We start from the raw sequence: 19,790 nt of genomic DNA, 5'->3' as shown, positions 1-19,790 counted from the left end.
CGTAGTGGCCGCCTGTCATCTACATAAGTACCTAATGACTAATAATGATGTCCTTTTTGTCACAAATTAAAAAAATGTGTACACAACTGAGTAGAAAGAAAGGGGAGGACGCAGTTAAAAAAATATTTAAATATATGTTATTGTAATTGAATAATTTTTTTAAAATTATAATTATAAAATAAGTTTAAATTATAATTATTTAAACAATTAAAAGGAATTGCATCATAATAACTCTACTCCATTTAATAATTTTCTATTAAGTAATTTTTACAAACCTCAGAATACTTATTATGGGTCTCTAGTGCCTCCTGTTTAACTTGAGACAGCTGACTGCCTAAGGAATTGGTTTCTTTCGTCGCCAGTTCTAAACTCTGCTGGCTGCCGAAGAGAAGCTGATGCAGACGACTCACTTCAGAGTTAGTGAGGCACAAGTTGTGCTGGAGCCTCGTGGCCCTCAGGTCTGCGGCCTCCTGGCTCATCTGGAGCTGCCTCAGGTTCTGGTTCATCGCTGCCATCTTGTATTGGTACAGTTCCATTATTGCTGATGTCAGATTGCCCTATTTGCAAAGAAAAGGTTTTTTTTTAGAATAATGTGTAGAGATATTTTTTTTATCAATGGAAGTACTGAAAAATATAATTTGTAGCCATAGAAGCATGTTTGATATTGCTTATGTCTATCAATTTATTGGCAGTTTTTTCCTTGGGATAGAGTTATTTTTTATTTCGTTCATTAGAAAAATTAGATCTAATATGGTCTGACCAGGGGAGCACGGTAGCCATGGGGTAAAGCGTGTGGCTACTTACTCTAAGGACCCGAGTTCGAATCCGGCTGGGCAGAAAATTGTTTTCTGTTACACTGTAGCCATGAGTCAACTCCTGTAGGTTCTGAAGCCCTCCTGGGGTCCACTCAGACTCTTTAATTGGGTACCCTTAATTGGGTAAAAATCTGGCAGTCGAGCGTGATTCTGACCAAATCACCTCCTTGCACAACCGTTGGTTTAGTAACAGTATTTCTTTATAAAGTACTGAACCCCTGACCCGTCATGGGTTGTAGCAATACAGATTTTAATTTAATTTAATTTTAATGGCCTGACCAGATGACAACATCTATCAGTCGGTGCCAAAATAACACATAAAAATGATAGACATAAGTGAAATAGCATTATTACAATTTTGGCTAGATAAGTACAATATAAATTGATCTCAAGAGGTACAACTAATAATTTAATTAAAAACTACTAAAATGAAAATAAAGTAATAATTATTAAAAAAATCAAATAAAAAATAACTGAAAGAATTTTGAAGAGAATATATAAAGCTGTTATGAATAATAAAGTTATGAAATGTATTCATCAGTATTATTATTTGGGCTAATTTAGAGTATTATTTTACATATTCACTAAGATAATATTGGTAAATATGTGAACAAATTAATGGAATTTTCTGAAAAAAAAACAAAACAATTTTTTTAAAATCCTTTTATGAAGCTATACTTATACCAATTGTAAAATTTTAATATAACATTAACAATAATAAATTAAATAAAAAATAAAACTTAAATTTCCAGATATGCAGTTGCTGCATTTTATATAATTTGAGTTCTGTCCAATTATTATGTAGAAATATATACATACAGTTTATGATTCTATCATAAAAAAAAAAAAAATATTCCTGTAAATTTGTATGTAGTTTTTATATGTATGCATTGTTTAGTCTATGTAATTAAAGTGTTCCTGTTGAAAAAGAATTGTGCCAAAATTATTTTGAAAAGAATAATTTTCAGAAATATTTACAAAAAAATGTCATTAAAAACCAAAGCGATGAAACAAAAAAAGTCACATACTATTATTATATAATGTTTACTTGTTATGCCTATATATTGTAAGACTGATGTATAATATGATGTAAGAAAATTGTCCGATTAGATTAGAATAAGTATGCTGTGTAGCTAGCAACCAAATGAAGTTGGAGTAGCACTTCTAGGTTGTTTTTGAATAAAGTTTTTCTCTTCTCATACTTAATATTACCAAAATATATTTATTTCTTTTATATAGGTATTGTTTGTCAAAATATAACTATTTCTGATACTTTTATTTTTCCTAAAGAATAAAATAAAGTACATATATTTTAAGTGTTTAAAGCGACAATATAGGGGAATAGGGTGGTTCAGTGAGTAAGGCACTGTGCTACTAACTCCAAGGTTCCTGGATCGAATCCGGCTATGGTAGATAATTATTTATTACGGTAGCCGTGAGGGTTCGAGGAGCCCTCCAGGATCCATCCAGCTTCATAAAGTGGGTACCCTTCATTGGGGAAAAATCTGGATGTGGATTATGTTTATGAACAAATCACCTGCTTGCACAACCATTGTATCAGAAACAGCACTTCCTTACAAAGTACCAAACCCCTGACCCTTCATGGGTTGTACTGGTTCAGATTTTATAGGCGACAATATACTCACATTGTATCTTCTAAAAAAAATTGTATATAAACATATTTCAAGTACTCTGTAAACCACCTGATTATCATAACTAAGTAAATTGGTGAACATGATACCTTTAGAAAAGATATCCAATGTTTTAGAATACTCAATTACACCTAACATACTATGGCAGGGAGTGTCTGTGATATACAGCATTTGAATTATATAAATACTCAATACATTTCTCAGAAATGTATTATGATACATAATACATAATAAATACATAAATATATAATCCCCAAACCGCCTTAAAAAAGTGGATAACTAGAAATGTAGCAACTCATTTAAATTCTCACCTCATTTTTCCGTATAGCTTGTTCACATTTCTCTAAAACACTATTAAGATGTCCTTCTTGGGTTATTGTCAACATGGGCATCATGTCAATCGGAGATATATAACTCGAATTACTGATAGCTTGTTGTTGTTGGTTAGTTTGATTTGAAGGTGAAAATATAACAAGTTTGTTTAGTTCAGCCATTCGCTTAGCTAACAGACCAATACTAAAATCAGAAGAAATTATTTATGGAAACAACAGAACATAATTATTAAGTAAATTTAAAATATTATAGAACATAAAATACCATTCTGTTAAAAATCCAGCGGTTCCAGTAAGCGTCAAAGCTTTCTTTTTAATGTATTCCGATCCCGTGTACAAGGCTATAGACAGGACAGTCTGAACCTGTTTCTCTTGCAACATTTCATTGTAGAGCAACAGCCAATTGGTTTCCCTATCGGAAAGATCTGTGATAAAACATAAAGCCTGGAAGTCAAAAGATAAATGAAAAAACGTAATGACATAATAATAACACATATGAAGAGCTACAGATCAAAAAGTATTTTGTCCATTTCCTGATAAAATTCATTTTGGACCAAAATAGTGAATTATTTTTGGGACAAATGCAGCATTCAGAACCAGAGCAGACCAATTCCATTTACAAAACAAAGCCCATAAAATTCATATGGGTCAGAAGCCAAATTGGCAATAAGCTTTCAGAAAAAGCTGCACTTAAGCCCCCTACCCGAGGCAATGCCGTTCTTACCCTGAACTCAATAAACCTCATAAAATAAAAATATCGGTAAGGGCCATATAGGATGAATGCTCTCCGAGTAAATTAAAAGAAATCAAAAACATGGTCGACATCATACTATAGCAGCCGAGAGAGGAAGTTGCTCTTACCTGCTTGAAAATACTCTCCTCACCTAATCAGAAAACTGTCACCTCCAATGTACCATATCGTCGGTCCATACTCACAATGAAAAATGTTTTTGAAGAATGCCCTGAGTATTTACCAACAATAAACAGAATAGGACTGTCATCATGTCGAATTATGTACATATGGTGTGTTGATGAATAAAAGGTTTTACACCATTAAATAATACCAAACAATTTTTCAACTGATTAAAACCTGCAATACAGCTGACACAACGTCACTCTTTCCATCTACTACAACCCTAGTGTTATCTTTGCCCTACTTGTGTTTTCATTTTTTTCGATCTATTGCATCTATTTGCTTGAATCATTTTGTGCAGGCCGCTTCATTAATTATGCCAGCTGTTACACATCTAATGGGTAGAAAATTTCTTTAAAAAAACCAGATCAGAATGGCAAGCAAAGTTGAAGATTAAGGTCTATCTTCAACGTCATGTTTGTAGTAGTCCTGTGCAAAATTTATTTGAAAAATAAATTGTTAAATAACCTAAACAAACTATTTTTGAAATAATATATTTTATAATTTTACTCAAATCATACTTTTCAATTGTCATTATGTAGCAGTACATAATAGAGTAGCACTCTGATACTCAATGCCTGAAAATGTTGGATCATAATACTTCTTGCCATAATTTATAGAGGTTCAAAATTCTTAACTGCAAAGTGAATTTTGTTCATTGGATTTCAGTTTTTATCATGTTCAAAATGAATTTAGTCTGAAATCGATGCAAAATGCATTTTGATCTTGAGCTCATCATATATACATACATACTTCTACATAAAAGGTATAAACGGGTTTTTGAAACAGAATATTTTCTTCACATTCTGGACTGAGAAGGGGATCGAATAACTTCCGTAACACCTAAAAAAACAAAAACAAAGAAATTCATTATCGTTAGAGAATTCTGATCACTGAATATTTATAAAAAATTATCTTTAAAACACAACTTACTTGCTGGTCCAGTTGAGAAATTATTTTGTCCGAAAACTTCTCTATGCGAACCATTTGAGTTAGAAGATGTAACAATGCAGTAAGCTTCAAGTTTACTTCATTATCACTTAAAACAACTTCATTGCTACCAACTTCAATCAATGATATTATTACCTAAATGAAAAAACAAAACAATAAAAACTCAACTATAGAAATACAAGTCTTGAAATAATTATAAATAAATCTGTAATGTTAAAGTAGTATTTATCACTGTTACAATTAACATTACTGACAGATGTAACAATATCGACTCACGAAATAGTTTATTGTGTATATAAATTGGAAGAATAAGATAGGTTTAGTCAAATACATCACATGAATCAAACAAAACTATCAAAAAGCATAATTACTGAATGTCTGAATAGAGAAAAGGAAAAGAAAAGATTAAGTTAGATTTTCAGGGGTGGTTTTCTCATCGATATTTTTTTTAAATAGAAGGAACTAAGGAGAGTTCTTAATATATTTGAGTTTTCCTGTAGATAAATTATATATATATTTTCATATAAAAAATAATTTTATTGGTTTTTAAACTTTCATTTTAACCATCAATAAACATTTAAGCTTTTCAGTAAAAAAAAAAAAAAAATATTTTTTTACTGAAAATCTGAATATATAATTTTTTTTTATGAGAAGATGGTCAGGGGTGAGGTCAGCAAAAAATACACAAATAAATGAAACTTATTTATTTGTGCTGACGTTTCGAACTGAATTTCAGACTTTCATCAGGGCTGCAAAAACAAAACGAGATAACAACCTTAATTCAGGGATGAAAAGGATTTAAATAAAAAAATAATAAACAACCTTGGAAAAGTAGATAACAAATTTGTTATGTCACCAATACGGTGCCAACAATGCATGCTACAGGAAAAATTATACAACGTGTGTAAAAAAAACACATACTCATGTTTCGTTCCTTAATAGTAAGTGATTTAGTTATATCGCAACAACAAAAACTAACATCAAATTTCAGAGTAGCCCATCATACTAAACTCAAAAACTGCTTACAATGTAGCTTCGCTACAGGACAAGGAGTTATATCAAAAAATTGTAAATTTTTAAGTATGTGGATTTTCATATTTTCTTTGTTTCAGTTCAAGGATTTTGAAAAAACCAAGATCGGAGTTGGGAGAGTTAAAAGATTGAACTAGAAATAAACGCCACTCAGCTCAGTGTATTAATTGCAACTGATTTTAGGACAAGGTGGTTTTATATCTAACAATGTTCTAGACCCTCACCTTACTTTCCTACCTCTCCCAAGATCTTAGTCCTTTCCCTCAAACCGCACTGTCGGTGCTCAAGGCTCATCCCCTGACACTGTCGATATCCTATCACGGTCTAGTCCTTCTCAACCTCTCTCACTTCTTAAGGTCACACTTCTCTAAATGTGCTTTCTTAAGGGATTTCAGTGAAATAACCTACAGGCCAGTATCACTTTCAAACTACAACCTCAACACTGTTATACTTATGACATATGTTATATCCTTCAACCAAAGTTTATAGTTTAAATAAAAAGTTCTAGACAGTCTGAATAAATTCAATAGGTTTTTCAAAATTTATAAATCTAGCTTAAAAGTCAAGTTGTTTATACAACAAACAATATTCTGCACCTATTACAATATCATTAATTTTTTTTTTTTAATTTTCTTTAGCTTTACCAATTACTACTATCGACGTATAAAAAATAAACACGTTTTCTTAAGTAAGTATATGCATAAAAATGTAAAATAGCCATGTATTAAGTTTAATAGACAGATTAATACCTGTAAATGTTCATCCAATAACTGCTGGACAGATTCCATTATTTCAAGTTTTTCGGGAGGAATATTCTTCGATTCCTTTGTAAAAAGATCAGTGACTATGTTCGAAATCAACCGAAGAGCATCATCAGCGACATTGTCTGTTTTTAACATCTTCAAAGCCAGAACCAGGAAATGTGGATAAAGCCCTTCTAATCCTAAAATATCTAGACCAATGACACAGGAAAAATAATCAAAGAGTGCAGCTAGACAGTCATCGTACAAATTATCAGCTTCACTCACTATATTTAACAATCCCTCGATATCCTCAGCATAACTGAAAAGAAAAATCGAAAAAGAGATGAAACAATAATTTAAGTACAGATTAGTATACTAACAAAACCATTACAAATTGATATACAATGGGCGATATTAATTCAATTATCCTTCACTGTGACAAGGATATTGAGCTTTGATAATACTAATGAAGTAAATAGGTATACGGAGAAGCAGGCATTTCTAAAATTTATCTAATAGTAAAAAAGTAATAAGGACAGATTTGTATAACATTCCACTAATTTTATAAAATATTTATATGCATTCTAATTAAAGTTCAATTTCCGTTTAGTACAATGTGGTGACGGAACCAAGGACATTATGGCTTATTGAATAAAAAAATAAATCACTAAAATGTATCCAGAGTCCAACCAGGATCCAGCTTGGGATAAGCATGAAATTAGTTACTCTCATTAAAACATACAAGACCCATTGAATGCAAAAAACCTGAAGTTTTGAGATATTCACAACTTTGGGAGAAGTCCATAAAGTTTTTTAATAATTAATTAAATAATAATTACTTTATGAAAAGTATTAATGTTGATGGGATAGCAACTTAAGGTTTTTGAAAATAAAGTATTAAATATGTGGATCCAAAAAGAATGAGTGAATCAACCTGTGAATTGAGAAGGCTACACACTGACTGCTAGATTTATGGGACGGGTAAAGTAATTTTAACTGTATCAGAAATGAGCAAATCCCTCAAAAAGGAAATCAAAGATAGATGGGACGTCAAGCCCTGAGGTACTTCCAGTCGTAAATGTCGTATTGACTAGGCTCAGAATAGGTCACACTGGGCTCACTCACTCCTATCTAATCTCAAAATAAACACCTTCGAAATGTCAATATTGTAACAAAAATTCACCATATCTTCCCGGAATGCCCATATTTCACATCACACCTCAATAGATCCAATCCAGATGCGTTACCTTTGCAAGGTGGAAGGAAATATACGACTAGATAGAGTACAGAACAGCACCATTCAGACTAGGCTCAGAGTCGAACCAGCGGGGAGCATCCTAGAGGCTCCGGACCACCTTAGCTTGTGCTCACAAGCTAAGGTGGTTCGGACACCTCCTTAGGATGGACCAGGAAAGAACTGCCAGGAAGACATATGAGTCTTGTGTGGAGGATAGAAGACCAAGAGGGAGACAGACCACACATTTCCTGGGAGGAGAGTGTTAAGGAGGCGAGATATGGACTGAAGTAGGAGAAGGGAGATGGTCTATCAGAATGAGACATCTGGTCCAGACTCTACATATCGTATCCCCACACTCCACAAGCGGTAAAGGGGATAAAATGATTATGATGATGATGATGACCTCAATATCTTTGAATTAGGCTTAGGAATATTTCAAAAACCTTTAGGAACGATGATAAAACAATAAAATTAGTTTAAATAAATAAATTAATTTTTATCTAATTTTAGTCTCAAAACAATTTTTATGTCTTAATAAGTCTGGTGTTTCAGCCATCCTCAAGGACATATAAAGTGACTTATAAAGAAATAATAATTGTTTTGAGACTAAAATTGGATAAAAATGAATTTATTTGTTTAAACAATCATAACCAGTCTCAAGAAAGTGTAAAGATTATATATACAATAAAATTAGTATTTCAGTTTTTAAATTCAAAAGGTTTACTGCCACAAATATAGCATCAAACAGACAAAAAAAAAACAAAAACAAATGTAAGCAAAATTAAATAATAAATTATTAGCTCTGATGACCAGTGATGATTTACGCCACCAAGAAAACAACGCTAAATTGAGGGAACAGCACCAGTTAAATACAATTCAGGTTATTGGATTGCTGCAAATACGTTGGCGTGTAAGGTTGTATGGCTTAGTAACGAACAGATTCCTAAAATGATAATAAACACTGAACCAACAGATAAATGTCTGAGGGGTGTACCAAAGCACAGATGGGATTGCGTTCTATCTACTAGATCTAATAGATTTGGGTTTAAACGAGTTGATAGATGTTGAGTTACTTGACAGATGTGTGTAGACAGCGATTGGTGGTATCAGTATTAAACTTTTGGGTTTACTAAGCCCTTAATTATTACATTAGAAATAAAAGAAAGGCTAACTTAACCTGAAGGTTCGGAGCTCATACCATCGATCGCTGTCTAAATACATCCATCCTTTAACTACCATCCAAACCCCAAATCATGTCAGCCCTGATTTTCCCATCTATGTTTCAGTTCAGTGTTTCTTGGTCATTTATTAGTCAGCTTAACACTTCTTAACTTTTGAGGAATTTGTTCAATACCAAGTTCTACTGACTAACTTTTTTACTTTACATACCAATTTTAGTTACTACAACATAATCACCTTAATTATAATTAGCAAGTGAAGTTCAGGTACAGTGTTACTTTTTTAAGTCTAAAGAGTAAACTTACTATTCTTTAGCACAAATACTATATGTAAATGATGAATAGATACTTGAGCATGGATTATATATATGTGGAGAAGATGATTAGGAGTGCGGTCAATAAAGAACACAAATAAGTAAAAACTTATTCATTAGTGCCTACATTTTAGCCAGAGTTTCAGTCAGGCCTTCATCTGGTCTAAGAACAAAAAAAAGATAACAACCACAATGATTAAATGAAATTACTGAAAAAATAAGAAACATAATAAGATATTTTAAGAATATGGAAACTGTACATAATAAAATACAGGAAAAATAGTAATATTAAAATTAAGAATGGAAAAAGAAAATAATTTTATAATATAATAATATATAACAACCACTTTGTACTAGGTGTAGATACTCCGTCTAGTCGGTTTGTCCCTCTTATTAACTACCTATTATTCTATCCTCTCTTTTCTTTTCTCATTTTCTTCCCTCACCCACTTTATTAGTTATGTTTATCACATCTTATTTACTATTAATATATTACGTACTACTCTTAGCTAATGTAACTTTATATCTACTACTTAAATTTTCTTATTCTACTTACGTATTTAGTTAATCACACATACGTTTTCCTTCATATTTCTCATATTACTTCAACTTTTAAATAATTTTCAATTTTGTACTTTTAGGTACTTTAATTAGTTTATTCTCATATCTATATTTTCTTTTTTTTACTCTTAATTTTAATATTACTATTAAATTTTCCTTTCTCATTGATAGATTATTCCAAGTAAACCACAATGGTTCCTATTCATCCCTCTATTCTCAGTCCGCTGATGTTCCTCAAGGTAGTATCCTCGGACCCATCCTCTACACCGTCTATACAGCTGACATTCCAACCAATCCTAACACTATCCTCACCACATATGCCGATGACACATGTGGGCTTGCAGTTAATAATAACCTATTAATTGTATCCCAAACTCTCCAATCCATATCACAGCCCTTGTCTTTGAAGTATGGTGTCATAATTGGAGGATTTAAATAAATCCCAAAAAATCCCCATCAAATCACCTTTACCCTTCGTCGTAAACCTACCGACTGCCCTACAGTTTCATTTAATAATGTTACTCTTACCCCTGTCGAACAAATACGCTACCTTTGACTACATCTGGACAAATGATTAACCTGGAATTCTCATACAAGACAGAAAACTACACGTCAATTTCGACTATTACATCACTTATTAGACAAACAGTCTAAACTTCCAACTCATTACAAAAGACTGATCTACATCACTGTAATGAGGCCAATCTGGACATATGGAGTTGAGCTTTGGGGCTCCACTACACCTTCGAATTCCTCTCGTATCCAATCCTTACAATCCAAAATCCTCAATGCTCCTTACTTTGTCACAAATAAAATCATACATAAAGACCTTAATGTTCCCTAGCCGATCTAGCTCAAACCAGATATCACTCCTTCCATTCTAAGCTCCCTAACCACTCAAACCCCCTAGTTTCTAACCTTGCTTCCTCTTCCATTCCTGACAATCCTCCGAGGTGCCTGAAAAGAAGATGGCCACAAGATCTGCTAATGTAAAATTCATTAGAGTGCTACCAATGGGTAGTTTCTCTACACGCCTGAAACACTCGATTTGAACTAAGATCAAATTTACTGAATGTATTATACAATATAGTTGTAAATGTCAATAAAGATGTTAATATAAAAAAATGAAAAACTATTTTTCCTGTACTTGATTATATAGTTTCAATTCTTATAATTGCGCCATGCATTTCCTTCAATACTACTAACATTATCTGATATCTTCTTATAATTTTTTTTCTTTTTCTGTGATTTCATTTGATCATAATGGTTATCTTGTTTTTGTCCTTAGCCCTGATGAAGGCCTAAAATTCTGGCCAAAATGTAGGCACTAATAAATAAGTTTTTACTTATTGGTGTTCTTCACTGATCGCACGCCCAATTATCTTCTCCTCATATACTGTATGTACCTATATCCAAGATAATTCTAATGACAAATGTAGGGGGGGAAAGAATTCGTTGACTACTTACTTTGGATAATTATTGACAATCTTCTTGGCTGTTTCATTTTGAATGATTTTTTTAAAAAAGTCAATGACATGCCTCATTAAACTTGAATTAGATAAGTTGATTGCCTCCTTAAGAGTGGGACAAGTTGATTTGATATATGTTTCCAGTTCAGAATCGGGAATGCCTCCTGAAATCCCTTCTAATATAAACAAGAGTTTACACACCTGCAATTGTTTTTTTTAATTTTAAATTTTGAAACAAAATTTACAACTTATCATATTATGGTAAAGAAATGTGACCTACTTGTACTTTTGAAGCAGTGTTACTCCTTTGAACTTTCAATAAAGTTTTAAGAAAGCTCTTAACATTAACGGACTTCATGAGAGTATAAATGGCAGCAGAGTTATTATAACATAAATTTACTAGTACACTGAGCGATAGCGGAACCAATTCAATCTCATCTCCTGTGATCCATTTCGTCAACGTTGATATCAAATGAGGTAAATGGGCCTCTTGCCAAGATATTTTGATTCCATATGTCAAATCCTAAGGAAATTAAACCAATATAGTAGGAAGAAGAAGGAAATATTCAAATTAAGTCAAGAAAAACCAAAATAGTTCATAACTATTTATTGATAGCCGTTTCGACATTTTTTTACAATAAAAAGTAGGAAAACATAATTTAAGAGAACAATAAGAAAAAGAGATACAGGTAACCTGGAAAAGAGCCTTGGATATGTGAGAAACCTCTACTATTAATAATTACAATGAGGTCCCGACACTTAGGCATTTAAATAATTTTGTTACTCAGAATTTATAGACCTTTGTGATTGAGATTTGATTTCTTTGATCTTTACCTCATAATCAGCATCGAAGGTTTTGTACAATAAATAAGTGAATGAAAGTGCATACAATGTAGAAAAGTTTGGTTTTCTTTGAGCGAAACCACCATTGATAATTTCAAAAAACTTGATTTAAGGTAACAAGTATTTAAACACGCTGAGGGCTTACAAGAGGAAGAAGAGTACAGTGTAATACTTGCAGAATGAGATTATATTATTAACACTTGTAATAAGAATGAAAATGACTAGCAGCCGACTTTTGAGGATTTTATACTTATGGATCATAAATTACTAGTTTCAGAAGAGCTTGCTAAGGACGACATTCTTTATGTGTGCTCTTCATCCACTTTGAATATGAAATATGGGAGTTGTGAAGAAAGTTTAGAAAGAGTGTCAAAGCATAAGGCAGAAAAAGCATTAGAAACTTTACAAAAATATTCTGATACATCAAACATAGATAATTCTGGTATATTTGATCAAATTTAAACAATTGAGAAACACCTTAAAGCTACCAGCACTCAAATAAAAACCAATATAACTGATTATTCCTAGCAATAAGTTTTGTATTTTTTTTTCAACAAAAAAAGTATATACCTATAAAAACATAAAAAATGCATTTTTATCTCTAAAAATAAAAAAATGGTACATTTCCACCTCTCTTAGCTGGACCCTCTATAAATACTATTATTTTAATCTCTCTATTTGGAAAACTGGGGAAATAAAAAGCCACCCTAGGCGATGAAAAATTCTAGGTCCCTTGAGATCTCAGTTATAAAGGTTACACTGTATAGGAATTTTAAAATGAAAATGGAATTCATTAATAGCTGCTGACAAATTAATTCAATTATAGGATTATGGTAGTTGAAAGTCGTGTCACGGACTGTGTGAGGAGTTTTATGTACCAAAGTCTGCCCTTTAAAAAATTATTAACAAGGAGAAAATTCGTTCTCAGTGTATTTGCTGAAATAGAAAACTAAAGCTAATACTTTCAGATGAGTATCCTGAACTTGAAAAATGTCTCTCTAAAGCAGGGCTGGAATAAAAACATTCCACAAGCAATCCAATGATTAAATAGAAAAATTAAGAATTAGCAAGTAGGCTCTATATTGATAATTTTTGTGCCTGTTTTTTTTTTTTTTTTTTTTTTTTTTTTTTTTTTTTTTTTTTGTGTTGAAAAAGTACCAAAGGTTTTTTAAAGATATTTATGGTGAAAGCAACCTACCACATAATTAAGAGATTTATACCATCGAGAAATGGCTCAGCGGAACTCTCTATAAATAAGACAATTGTCATTTTAAACCTGCTTATTTAGATAACTAGACAAATGAAAAGGATCTTTAACCAATCAAAAATCCTAGGTTAGGTCCCTTGAGATCCCAGTTATACTGATTATACAGTATAAATGTTTTGTATACATGTTTCTTTTTATGTTAACAACATGTTTTCTCTTATAATCTTCTCATACTTTACCTACTTTGTATCTTTTTATGTTAGTCCTAATGAAGACCTCCACTGTGGGTCGAAACATTGACAATCAATAAATAGTTAAAAAGTACTTTCGTTTTTATTGACCGTAGCCCTAAACATCTTTTAATTCACATATGGTCAATCATCTATATTCAATAAAATAAAAAATAATACCTGCATTAATTGCAAAATTTTAATTTTCTTTTCGAGTATGAGTTTTGGATCAAGAAATTTTGTGAGAATAGGTAAAAATTTAAATGTATGCATTAAGCTTTCTCTAGCACTCGGATTACAACATGCTTGTTGCAGGACATCTATAGATGCCCAAGTTAAGTGGGCTTTAGAATCAAGAGTCATCATTAGTTCATAAAGATTTGAAAGCAATTCCACAGTCTCTCGATTCCCTGGGTTGAACACACTAATACTTGTTGAGGCAGCAAGAACCTAAAAAAAAAAAATCAATCTTAACAATTAACTGAAATACTAGAGTAAAATTCAGAGTAATATACAGAATATAATTTAATTAAGAAATAATAATTAAGTATGGGATTTGAATAAGTAATAAATACATTCAAGTCATATTAGCCAAAGCCCACCTTATATGGTCTATATAATGGAACATGGTAAATATATCTCACGTTTCAATATTATTGTTACAATGAACTTACCAGAAGGTCTATGTATTGATAAAATTAGACAGTGGCCACGTTAAAGGAGCTTTAAATAAATATATATATGTATAAATAACAGTAAAACTAAAAAAAAAAAAACACTCAAACAATAATTTTAAACTAAGTTTAGAGTACCTATCATTTCTGTCAAAAAGAATTTTTTTTTTTAAATGAACATGTTTCAAAGATATTACAGTAGACAGGGGTTTCTTTCTTTACCGTGAACCCTCTATAGACTGTCACAAAGCTAGTAGAGTTTTCAAAAAGTAAACATGGTATAGGTCAAACACAAAATTATTTTTTTTTTCTTTTTTGTCAGACGAGCCACTATTCAAGCAAAATAGCGATATATTATTTTAAAATAAATTGTATTTAACCGATTAGGCCAACATATTAAAACTTTTTGAAGTAGCAAGAATCTACACTAAAAAAATTCTATGCAATTGACTGGTTAAGATATCTGAAATGCAACAGTAATAATAACAAAATAATAAAGTATGGGAGTTGAATAAGTAATAAATACATTCAAGTGATATTAACTACATAAAACCGACCTTATATGCTCAATATATTAACATTCTGAATTGTCCATTGTATCAATAATATTGAAAGGAGTGGTATAAAATCCAAATTTAATTATATTGACCATATAAGGTCGATTTTATGTAGTTAATATCACTTGAATGTATTCATTACTTATTCAATTCCCATACTTTATTATTTTGTCTTAATTAAATTTTCTTCTTTATATTTCTCTGAAATTTACTGTTGTATTTCAGATATCCTAACAAGTCAATTGTATAGAATTATTTTAGTGTAGGTTCTTTGTTTTGATTGAATAGTGCCTCATCCGACAAAAAAGAAAATTTATTTTGTATTTGAACTATACCATGTTTAATTTTTGAAAACTCTACTAGCTTTGTGACAGTCTAAAGAGGGGTCACAGTAAAGAAAGAAACCCCTGTCTACTGTAATATCTATGGAACATGTTCATTTAAAAAAAAAAAATTCTTTTTGACAGAAATGCCACTATTCAAGCATAGCAGTGATAAGTACTCTAAACTTAGTTTAAAATTATTGTTTTTTTTTATAGTTTTACTGTCATTTATACATAAATATATTTATTTAAAGTTCCTTTAATGTGGCCAGTGTGCCAAATGATTGTTGAGATCGTCAGGTGTTATCGGAAGAGAGCTGAGGTTATTGGATTCTGGTAGGGATAAATTTTGGGGTATTTACCACTTGGATTTGGGATCGGGAGTATTGGAGAAGGTGTGATAAATGTTAAGGGATTTAGCTCGTCAAACGGCTAATTGGGTTGCATTACAGAGTAGTTTAAACTGTGTATAATCTGCAGACAGGTGGGTCCGACGAAATTTTCATCTAGCTGCTTCTCTTTGTTTTATCATTGCCTTTGTTTCCGGAGTAAGGTGCAGTTGGATGGCATAAGGTTCAGGTTTTGAGAGGAGCATGGATGTCTAATATAGATAGCAGATGTGAAGTGAGGGTGGATACCATAGGGTCAATGGGAGTTATAGAAGTGTATAATATTCCACGGGACGAAATCAAGGTCAGCTTGAAGGGATGTATAGGCAAGAAGGTCCAGACTATGGTATAATTTTAGTAGTAAAGCATTTGACTGGTAGGTCGTACGATATTTGGATCAGATCGTGAGATGAGAGGAACGGGACGGGGTACTAGGAAGAAGAAAGGATTTTTACAGGAGAGTATTAAGGTGCATTTTTTAGTTTGGCTGTTAATTATTTAAAGGTACATAAAGCCCCCTTACTCAGTCAATATTGAAATTTGTCAATATATTGTACTTCTAATTTTAACAATAATATTGTAATCTGTGATAGATTTACCAATGTTCAATAATATAACTCAGTTCCCAACTGAGGTACGGCGAACCTCTTCCAGATGTTCCATAAAACATATTAAATTTATTATACAATATAATCCACGACAACTCAAAATAGCTTTTAATCTTATCATCTCAAATTTTCTTCAGTTTATCACAGGTTTTGTATAGATAGCACTTTTTAGCTTTAGCTGGAAAGATATCATTTGACACTCTCTTTGAATCAAATGATAATGTAAGGGTTCCGACATTTACCCAACTCTACCAAAAGGGTTCGGCTGAAAGAAAAAGGTTGGGAATCACCAATTTGGACAATGCAAGGTGGACTTTGTGTGGCTAATGCCACTTAAATGTATTTCTTACTTATTAAAATCCCTTACTATATTATTTTGTCATTCTTTTAAAAACTGTAACTAAATGAAATGTTGAAAGGACAATTTTATTAATAAATAATTGATTAAAATAAGGAATTGACATAAGAGGGCGTTTTAATGGCCCAGAAGAAAAACAGTAGAAAATTTCATAAATTGACACACAATTCAAAGTGAGTGTAATACTTTTTTCTACCATGGGTACTTGAAGGTCTTAGTGAAATACTTATCTTTGTATTGAGATAATCGTTCTGTTTATCCGGAGGGGAAGGGCCTCCCTCCTTTGAATATCAAACTACTTAATTAAAATATATAGATTTGGCATACCTGTAAATTTCTATGCAAATTGTGAGAAGCTTCTTCTGTTTTCTGGCTAAAATATTCTGTTAATGATCTGTTAAAACTTTTAATAGTTTCAGATTCCATTTTTAATTTTAAATTATATATTTATTAACTCTAAATGATATAAATTAAGAATATGAGTTCAAAAGTTCAAAATGTGTTATAATAACTCAAAACAAGAATGTTTACAATTACTCCACTAACTTTACCGCCAAAGCGCTGAAATCGTTAACCTTCTAAAGGTTAACTGTGACTAACTGATTCAGTTGGCATTGCACTACTATGCAGTAAACTCAAAGAAAATGGCAGATATGACACAAGTCGGGATTCATAGGTAGATGTAAATAGATAGTTTTAACGATGTTTTCATAACTTTTTATTCATTTTCCTACGCGTTGGACATAAGTGATTCAAGATGATTGAGGTGGAACAAGAGACGGTCTATGGGACGGACGATGATTCCCATGTAATGTCTGATAAGGTACAATCTCTAGCTGGGCGAATTTATCAGGAATTCGAAAAAATGATAGAAAAATATGATGAAGATGTCGTGAAGGATTTGATGCCTCTAGTTGTCAATGTGTTAGAGTCCTTAGATTTGTCTTACACTGAAAATCAGGAGCATGAAGTGGAATTAGAACTGCTCAGGGAAGATAATGAACAGCTGGTTACACAATATGAAAGAGAAAAACAACTTAGAAAAAACATTGAACAGGTAATGTATAGTGGATTGGAGCTAAACGATTTTGAGTTTTTTTTAATTAGGATCTTAAATAAATATATTCTAAGGTTTTCAAAGTTTCGATGTGTCAAATCATTTTTCTACTTGGAACCATTCTTGATACTTTGTTATCATACAATCGTTTCCTTTACAGAAATTACTGGAAGTTGAAGATTTAATCGAAGATGAGAAGAAAGTTAAAGGAAGTAAAATTGAAAGCCTTGAATCGATAGTGCGAATGCTAGAGCTCAAATCCAAAAATTCGGCTGATCATGGTAAAGAATCCTCTGCGGCACTTTTTATGTTTTTAATTTAACTCAAGGAATGTGCTATATATGAATTCTAAATGTTTCAGTTTATCGATTAGAAGAAAAAGAACAAGAAATGAAAAAAGAATATGCCAAGTTGCATGAGCGGTATACAGAGTTGTTTAAAACTCATATGGATTATATTGATAGGACTAAAGTTTTAATGGGTACTGGTGAAAGATTAGATGGTGGTAGGCCTAGGCTGCCTCCGTTAAGTCTTGCCCATATGAGCAGGTAAATTTTATTTCTTCTTAATTTTTAATCTGAAGTATACTTATCATTTCGGACTTATGTCAGTAATATACTTTTATTAAATTTTTCTAAAAAGTTGAGTTGATGATTCATCATTTAGTGATTCATTGATTTCTTATGAAGTTATTTTCCCACAGATCTTCTGGTCCTATGTCTTTTGGTTTTCAATCTCTAGAAACTCATACAATGTCAAGTATTGCCCGCAATACCGGTAGTCCTGGAGAATTTCCTACTGCAGCTGCCTCACCTCCTGATAGTAATCATTCTGCCACCAGTCTTAAGAATGAAATGGTACTTTTTTCTTTAATTTTTACTTTAAAATTAAATTAGTTATCATTATCTATTATCTTAGCTTTTATATTATTTTCACATATGTATATGGTTGTATTGTATAAGTTATATTTGTTAATGACATTAGAGGCAATATTCTTTTTATTCCTTCATATTATCAGGGTAATGAGGCAAATGATAACACTGAGGAAGATGCATCAGTGAGAGAAGTCTCGGAGAAAGGATGGTCCGAAACATTAAGCCCGGGTTCCAAGGATGCTACGCCTGATACTTCAGAGGAGTGTCCACCACCACCTAGTGTTACCACTCCTGTGGGCCGGAGTACTACCAAAAAGTAATCATTATTTGAAGTATTTTAATTTTGGGTCGTCATATCTGTGTTTATTTGGTGAAAAATCAAATATTTATTTTTATATTTCTGATGAATCTAATTAGTATTATAAACCTTGTTTATTTTTTAAATCCAAATTTATCCATAAGATCTAACTTTAGCTTATTGTTTTAAAAAAATGTTATAATAAAAATGCTTTTCAAATACTAACATTTCTTTTTTAAATATATCTATTGGAGCCTTAATTGTACCTTGTTTTAGGGAGCAGAGGAGTGGGAACACTTTGTATCAAGAACTTAGTTTCCAGGATGCAGAAGCCCTGGGGGAAATGGATGAAGGCGCGGATATTACTGGTAAGATTTGTTCCGGTAATGCTTCGGAATATTGCAGTAGTACTTTTAAAGAAGTTTTTTTGAAAGTTAAAAAATTATTTAACTTAGTTGATTTGGGAATTATTATGTTTCTACTCAATTAATAAGTATGTTTCTTCAATCAAACTTATTCATATTTTAAGATTTTATAAAATTTCTTTTCATCTAGATTCTTTAATTAATTTATTTGGAAGTTATTCTATGGGATATCTACTTAGTTGATTTGGGAATTTTTATGAATCATGTTTCTACTTAATCAATAAGTATGTTTCTCTAATCACACTTATTCATATTGTAAGATTTTATAAAATTTCCTTACATCTAGATCCTTTCATTAATTTATTGGAAAGTTATTCTATGGGATATCAAAAGTGATAAAAGGTCTTTGTTCTTACAAACAATTGATTTGAAGAAACATAAACAAGTTGACTTAGTTATGTAACAGTACAGAGTATTTAAAAATAGAAATAAATCAATATGTAAGAGTGGGATCACAGTATCTTATTTCCTTCGAGTCCAGTATTTGTTATTCTCTTGTTACTATATAAATTTAATATATATTTTTTGCTGTTACATACTGTTTAAATAAATATAGTAGTTAATTTTTTATTTGTAACTTTTACTATCACTTATATTGAATTTAATATTATAATCATGATTTAGTTTATCATTAAAACTGTTGATTTGTTAATCTTCAACCAAGGTTCAGAAGACTATTCCAGAAACAAGATGATTTCCTTTCGTTGGCGTAACCTGGTAGGCTATCGGCTTACAGTAATACAGTTATG

General features: G+C 31.5%; 2 protein-coding genes across 19 annotated transcripts in view; one reads left to right on the top strand and one right to left on the bottom strand.

The window, feature by feature from the left end:
- Positions 1-17,000, bottom strand: part of LOC106687929 (protein CIP2A) — a 22,412-nt gene extending 5,412 nt beyond the window's left edge. Inside the window, exons 1-10 of the mRNA XM_067045281.1 lie at positions 16,714-17,000; positions 13,658-13,927; positions 11,478-11,720; positions 11,196-11,398; positions 6,445-6,757; positions 4,646-4,798; positions 4,466-4,555; positions 3,065-3,243; positions 2,779-2,983; positions 276-557 (exon numbers count right to left, since the gene is read on the bottom strand). Of these exons, the coding sequence (XP_066901382.1) occupies positions 276-557; positions 2,779-2,983; positions 3,065-3,243; positions 4,466-4,555; positions 4,646-4,798; positions 6,445-6,757; positions 11,196-11,398; positions 11,478-11,720; positions 13,658-13,927; positions 16,714-16,812 (2,037 nt within the window). The 5' untranslated portion in view covers positions 16,813-17,000. The remainder of the gene's footprint in view (positions 1-275; positions 558-2,778; positions 2,984-3,064; positions 3,244-4,465; positions 4,556-4,645; positions 4,799-6,444; positions 6,758-11,195; positions 11,399-11,477; positions 11,721-13,657; positions 13,928-16,713) is intronic.
- Positions 17,001-17,005: 5 nt separating this feature from the next.
- syd (JNK-interacting protein syd) overlaps positions 17,006-19,790 on the top strand; it is a 94,244-nt gene continuing 91,459 nt past the window's right edge. For all 18 annotated transcript variants that reach the window (XM_067045274.1, XM_067045273.1, XM_067045276.1 and 15 more), the window contains exons 1-6: positions 17,006-17,443; positions 17,604-17,724; positions 17,805-17,991; positions 18,147-18,300; positions 18,462-18,634; positions 18,893-18,984. In XM_067045274.1, the coding sequence (XP_066901375.1) occupies positions 17,144-17,443; positions 17,604-17,724; positions 17,805-17,991; positions 18,147-18,300; positions 18,462-18,634; positions 18,893-18,984 (1,027 nt within the window). In that variant the 5' untranslated portion in view covers positions 17,006-17,143. The remainder of the gene's footprint in view (positions 17,444-17,603; positions 17,725-17,804; positions 17,992-18,146; positions 18,301-18,461; positions 18,635-18,892; positions 18,985-19,790) is intronic.

This window comes from Halyomorpha halys, unplaced genomic scaffold, assembly GCF_000696795.3.
Source record: "Halyomorpha halys isolate HHAL.00 unplaced genomic scaffold, Hhal_1.1 Scaffold1029.1, whole genome shotgun sequence".
In the NCBI taxonomy this organism is placed as follows: domain Eukaryota; kingdom Metazoa; phylum Arthropoda; class Insecta; order Hemiptera; family Pentatomidae; genus Halyomorpha; species Halyomorpha halys.
The sequence above is the reverse complement of the archived record's forward strand: the minus strand, read 5'-3'. Positions and strand labels throughout refer to the sequence as shown.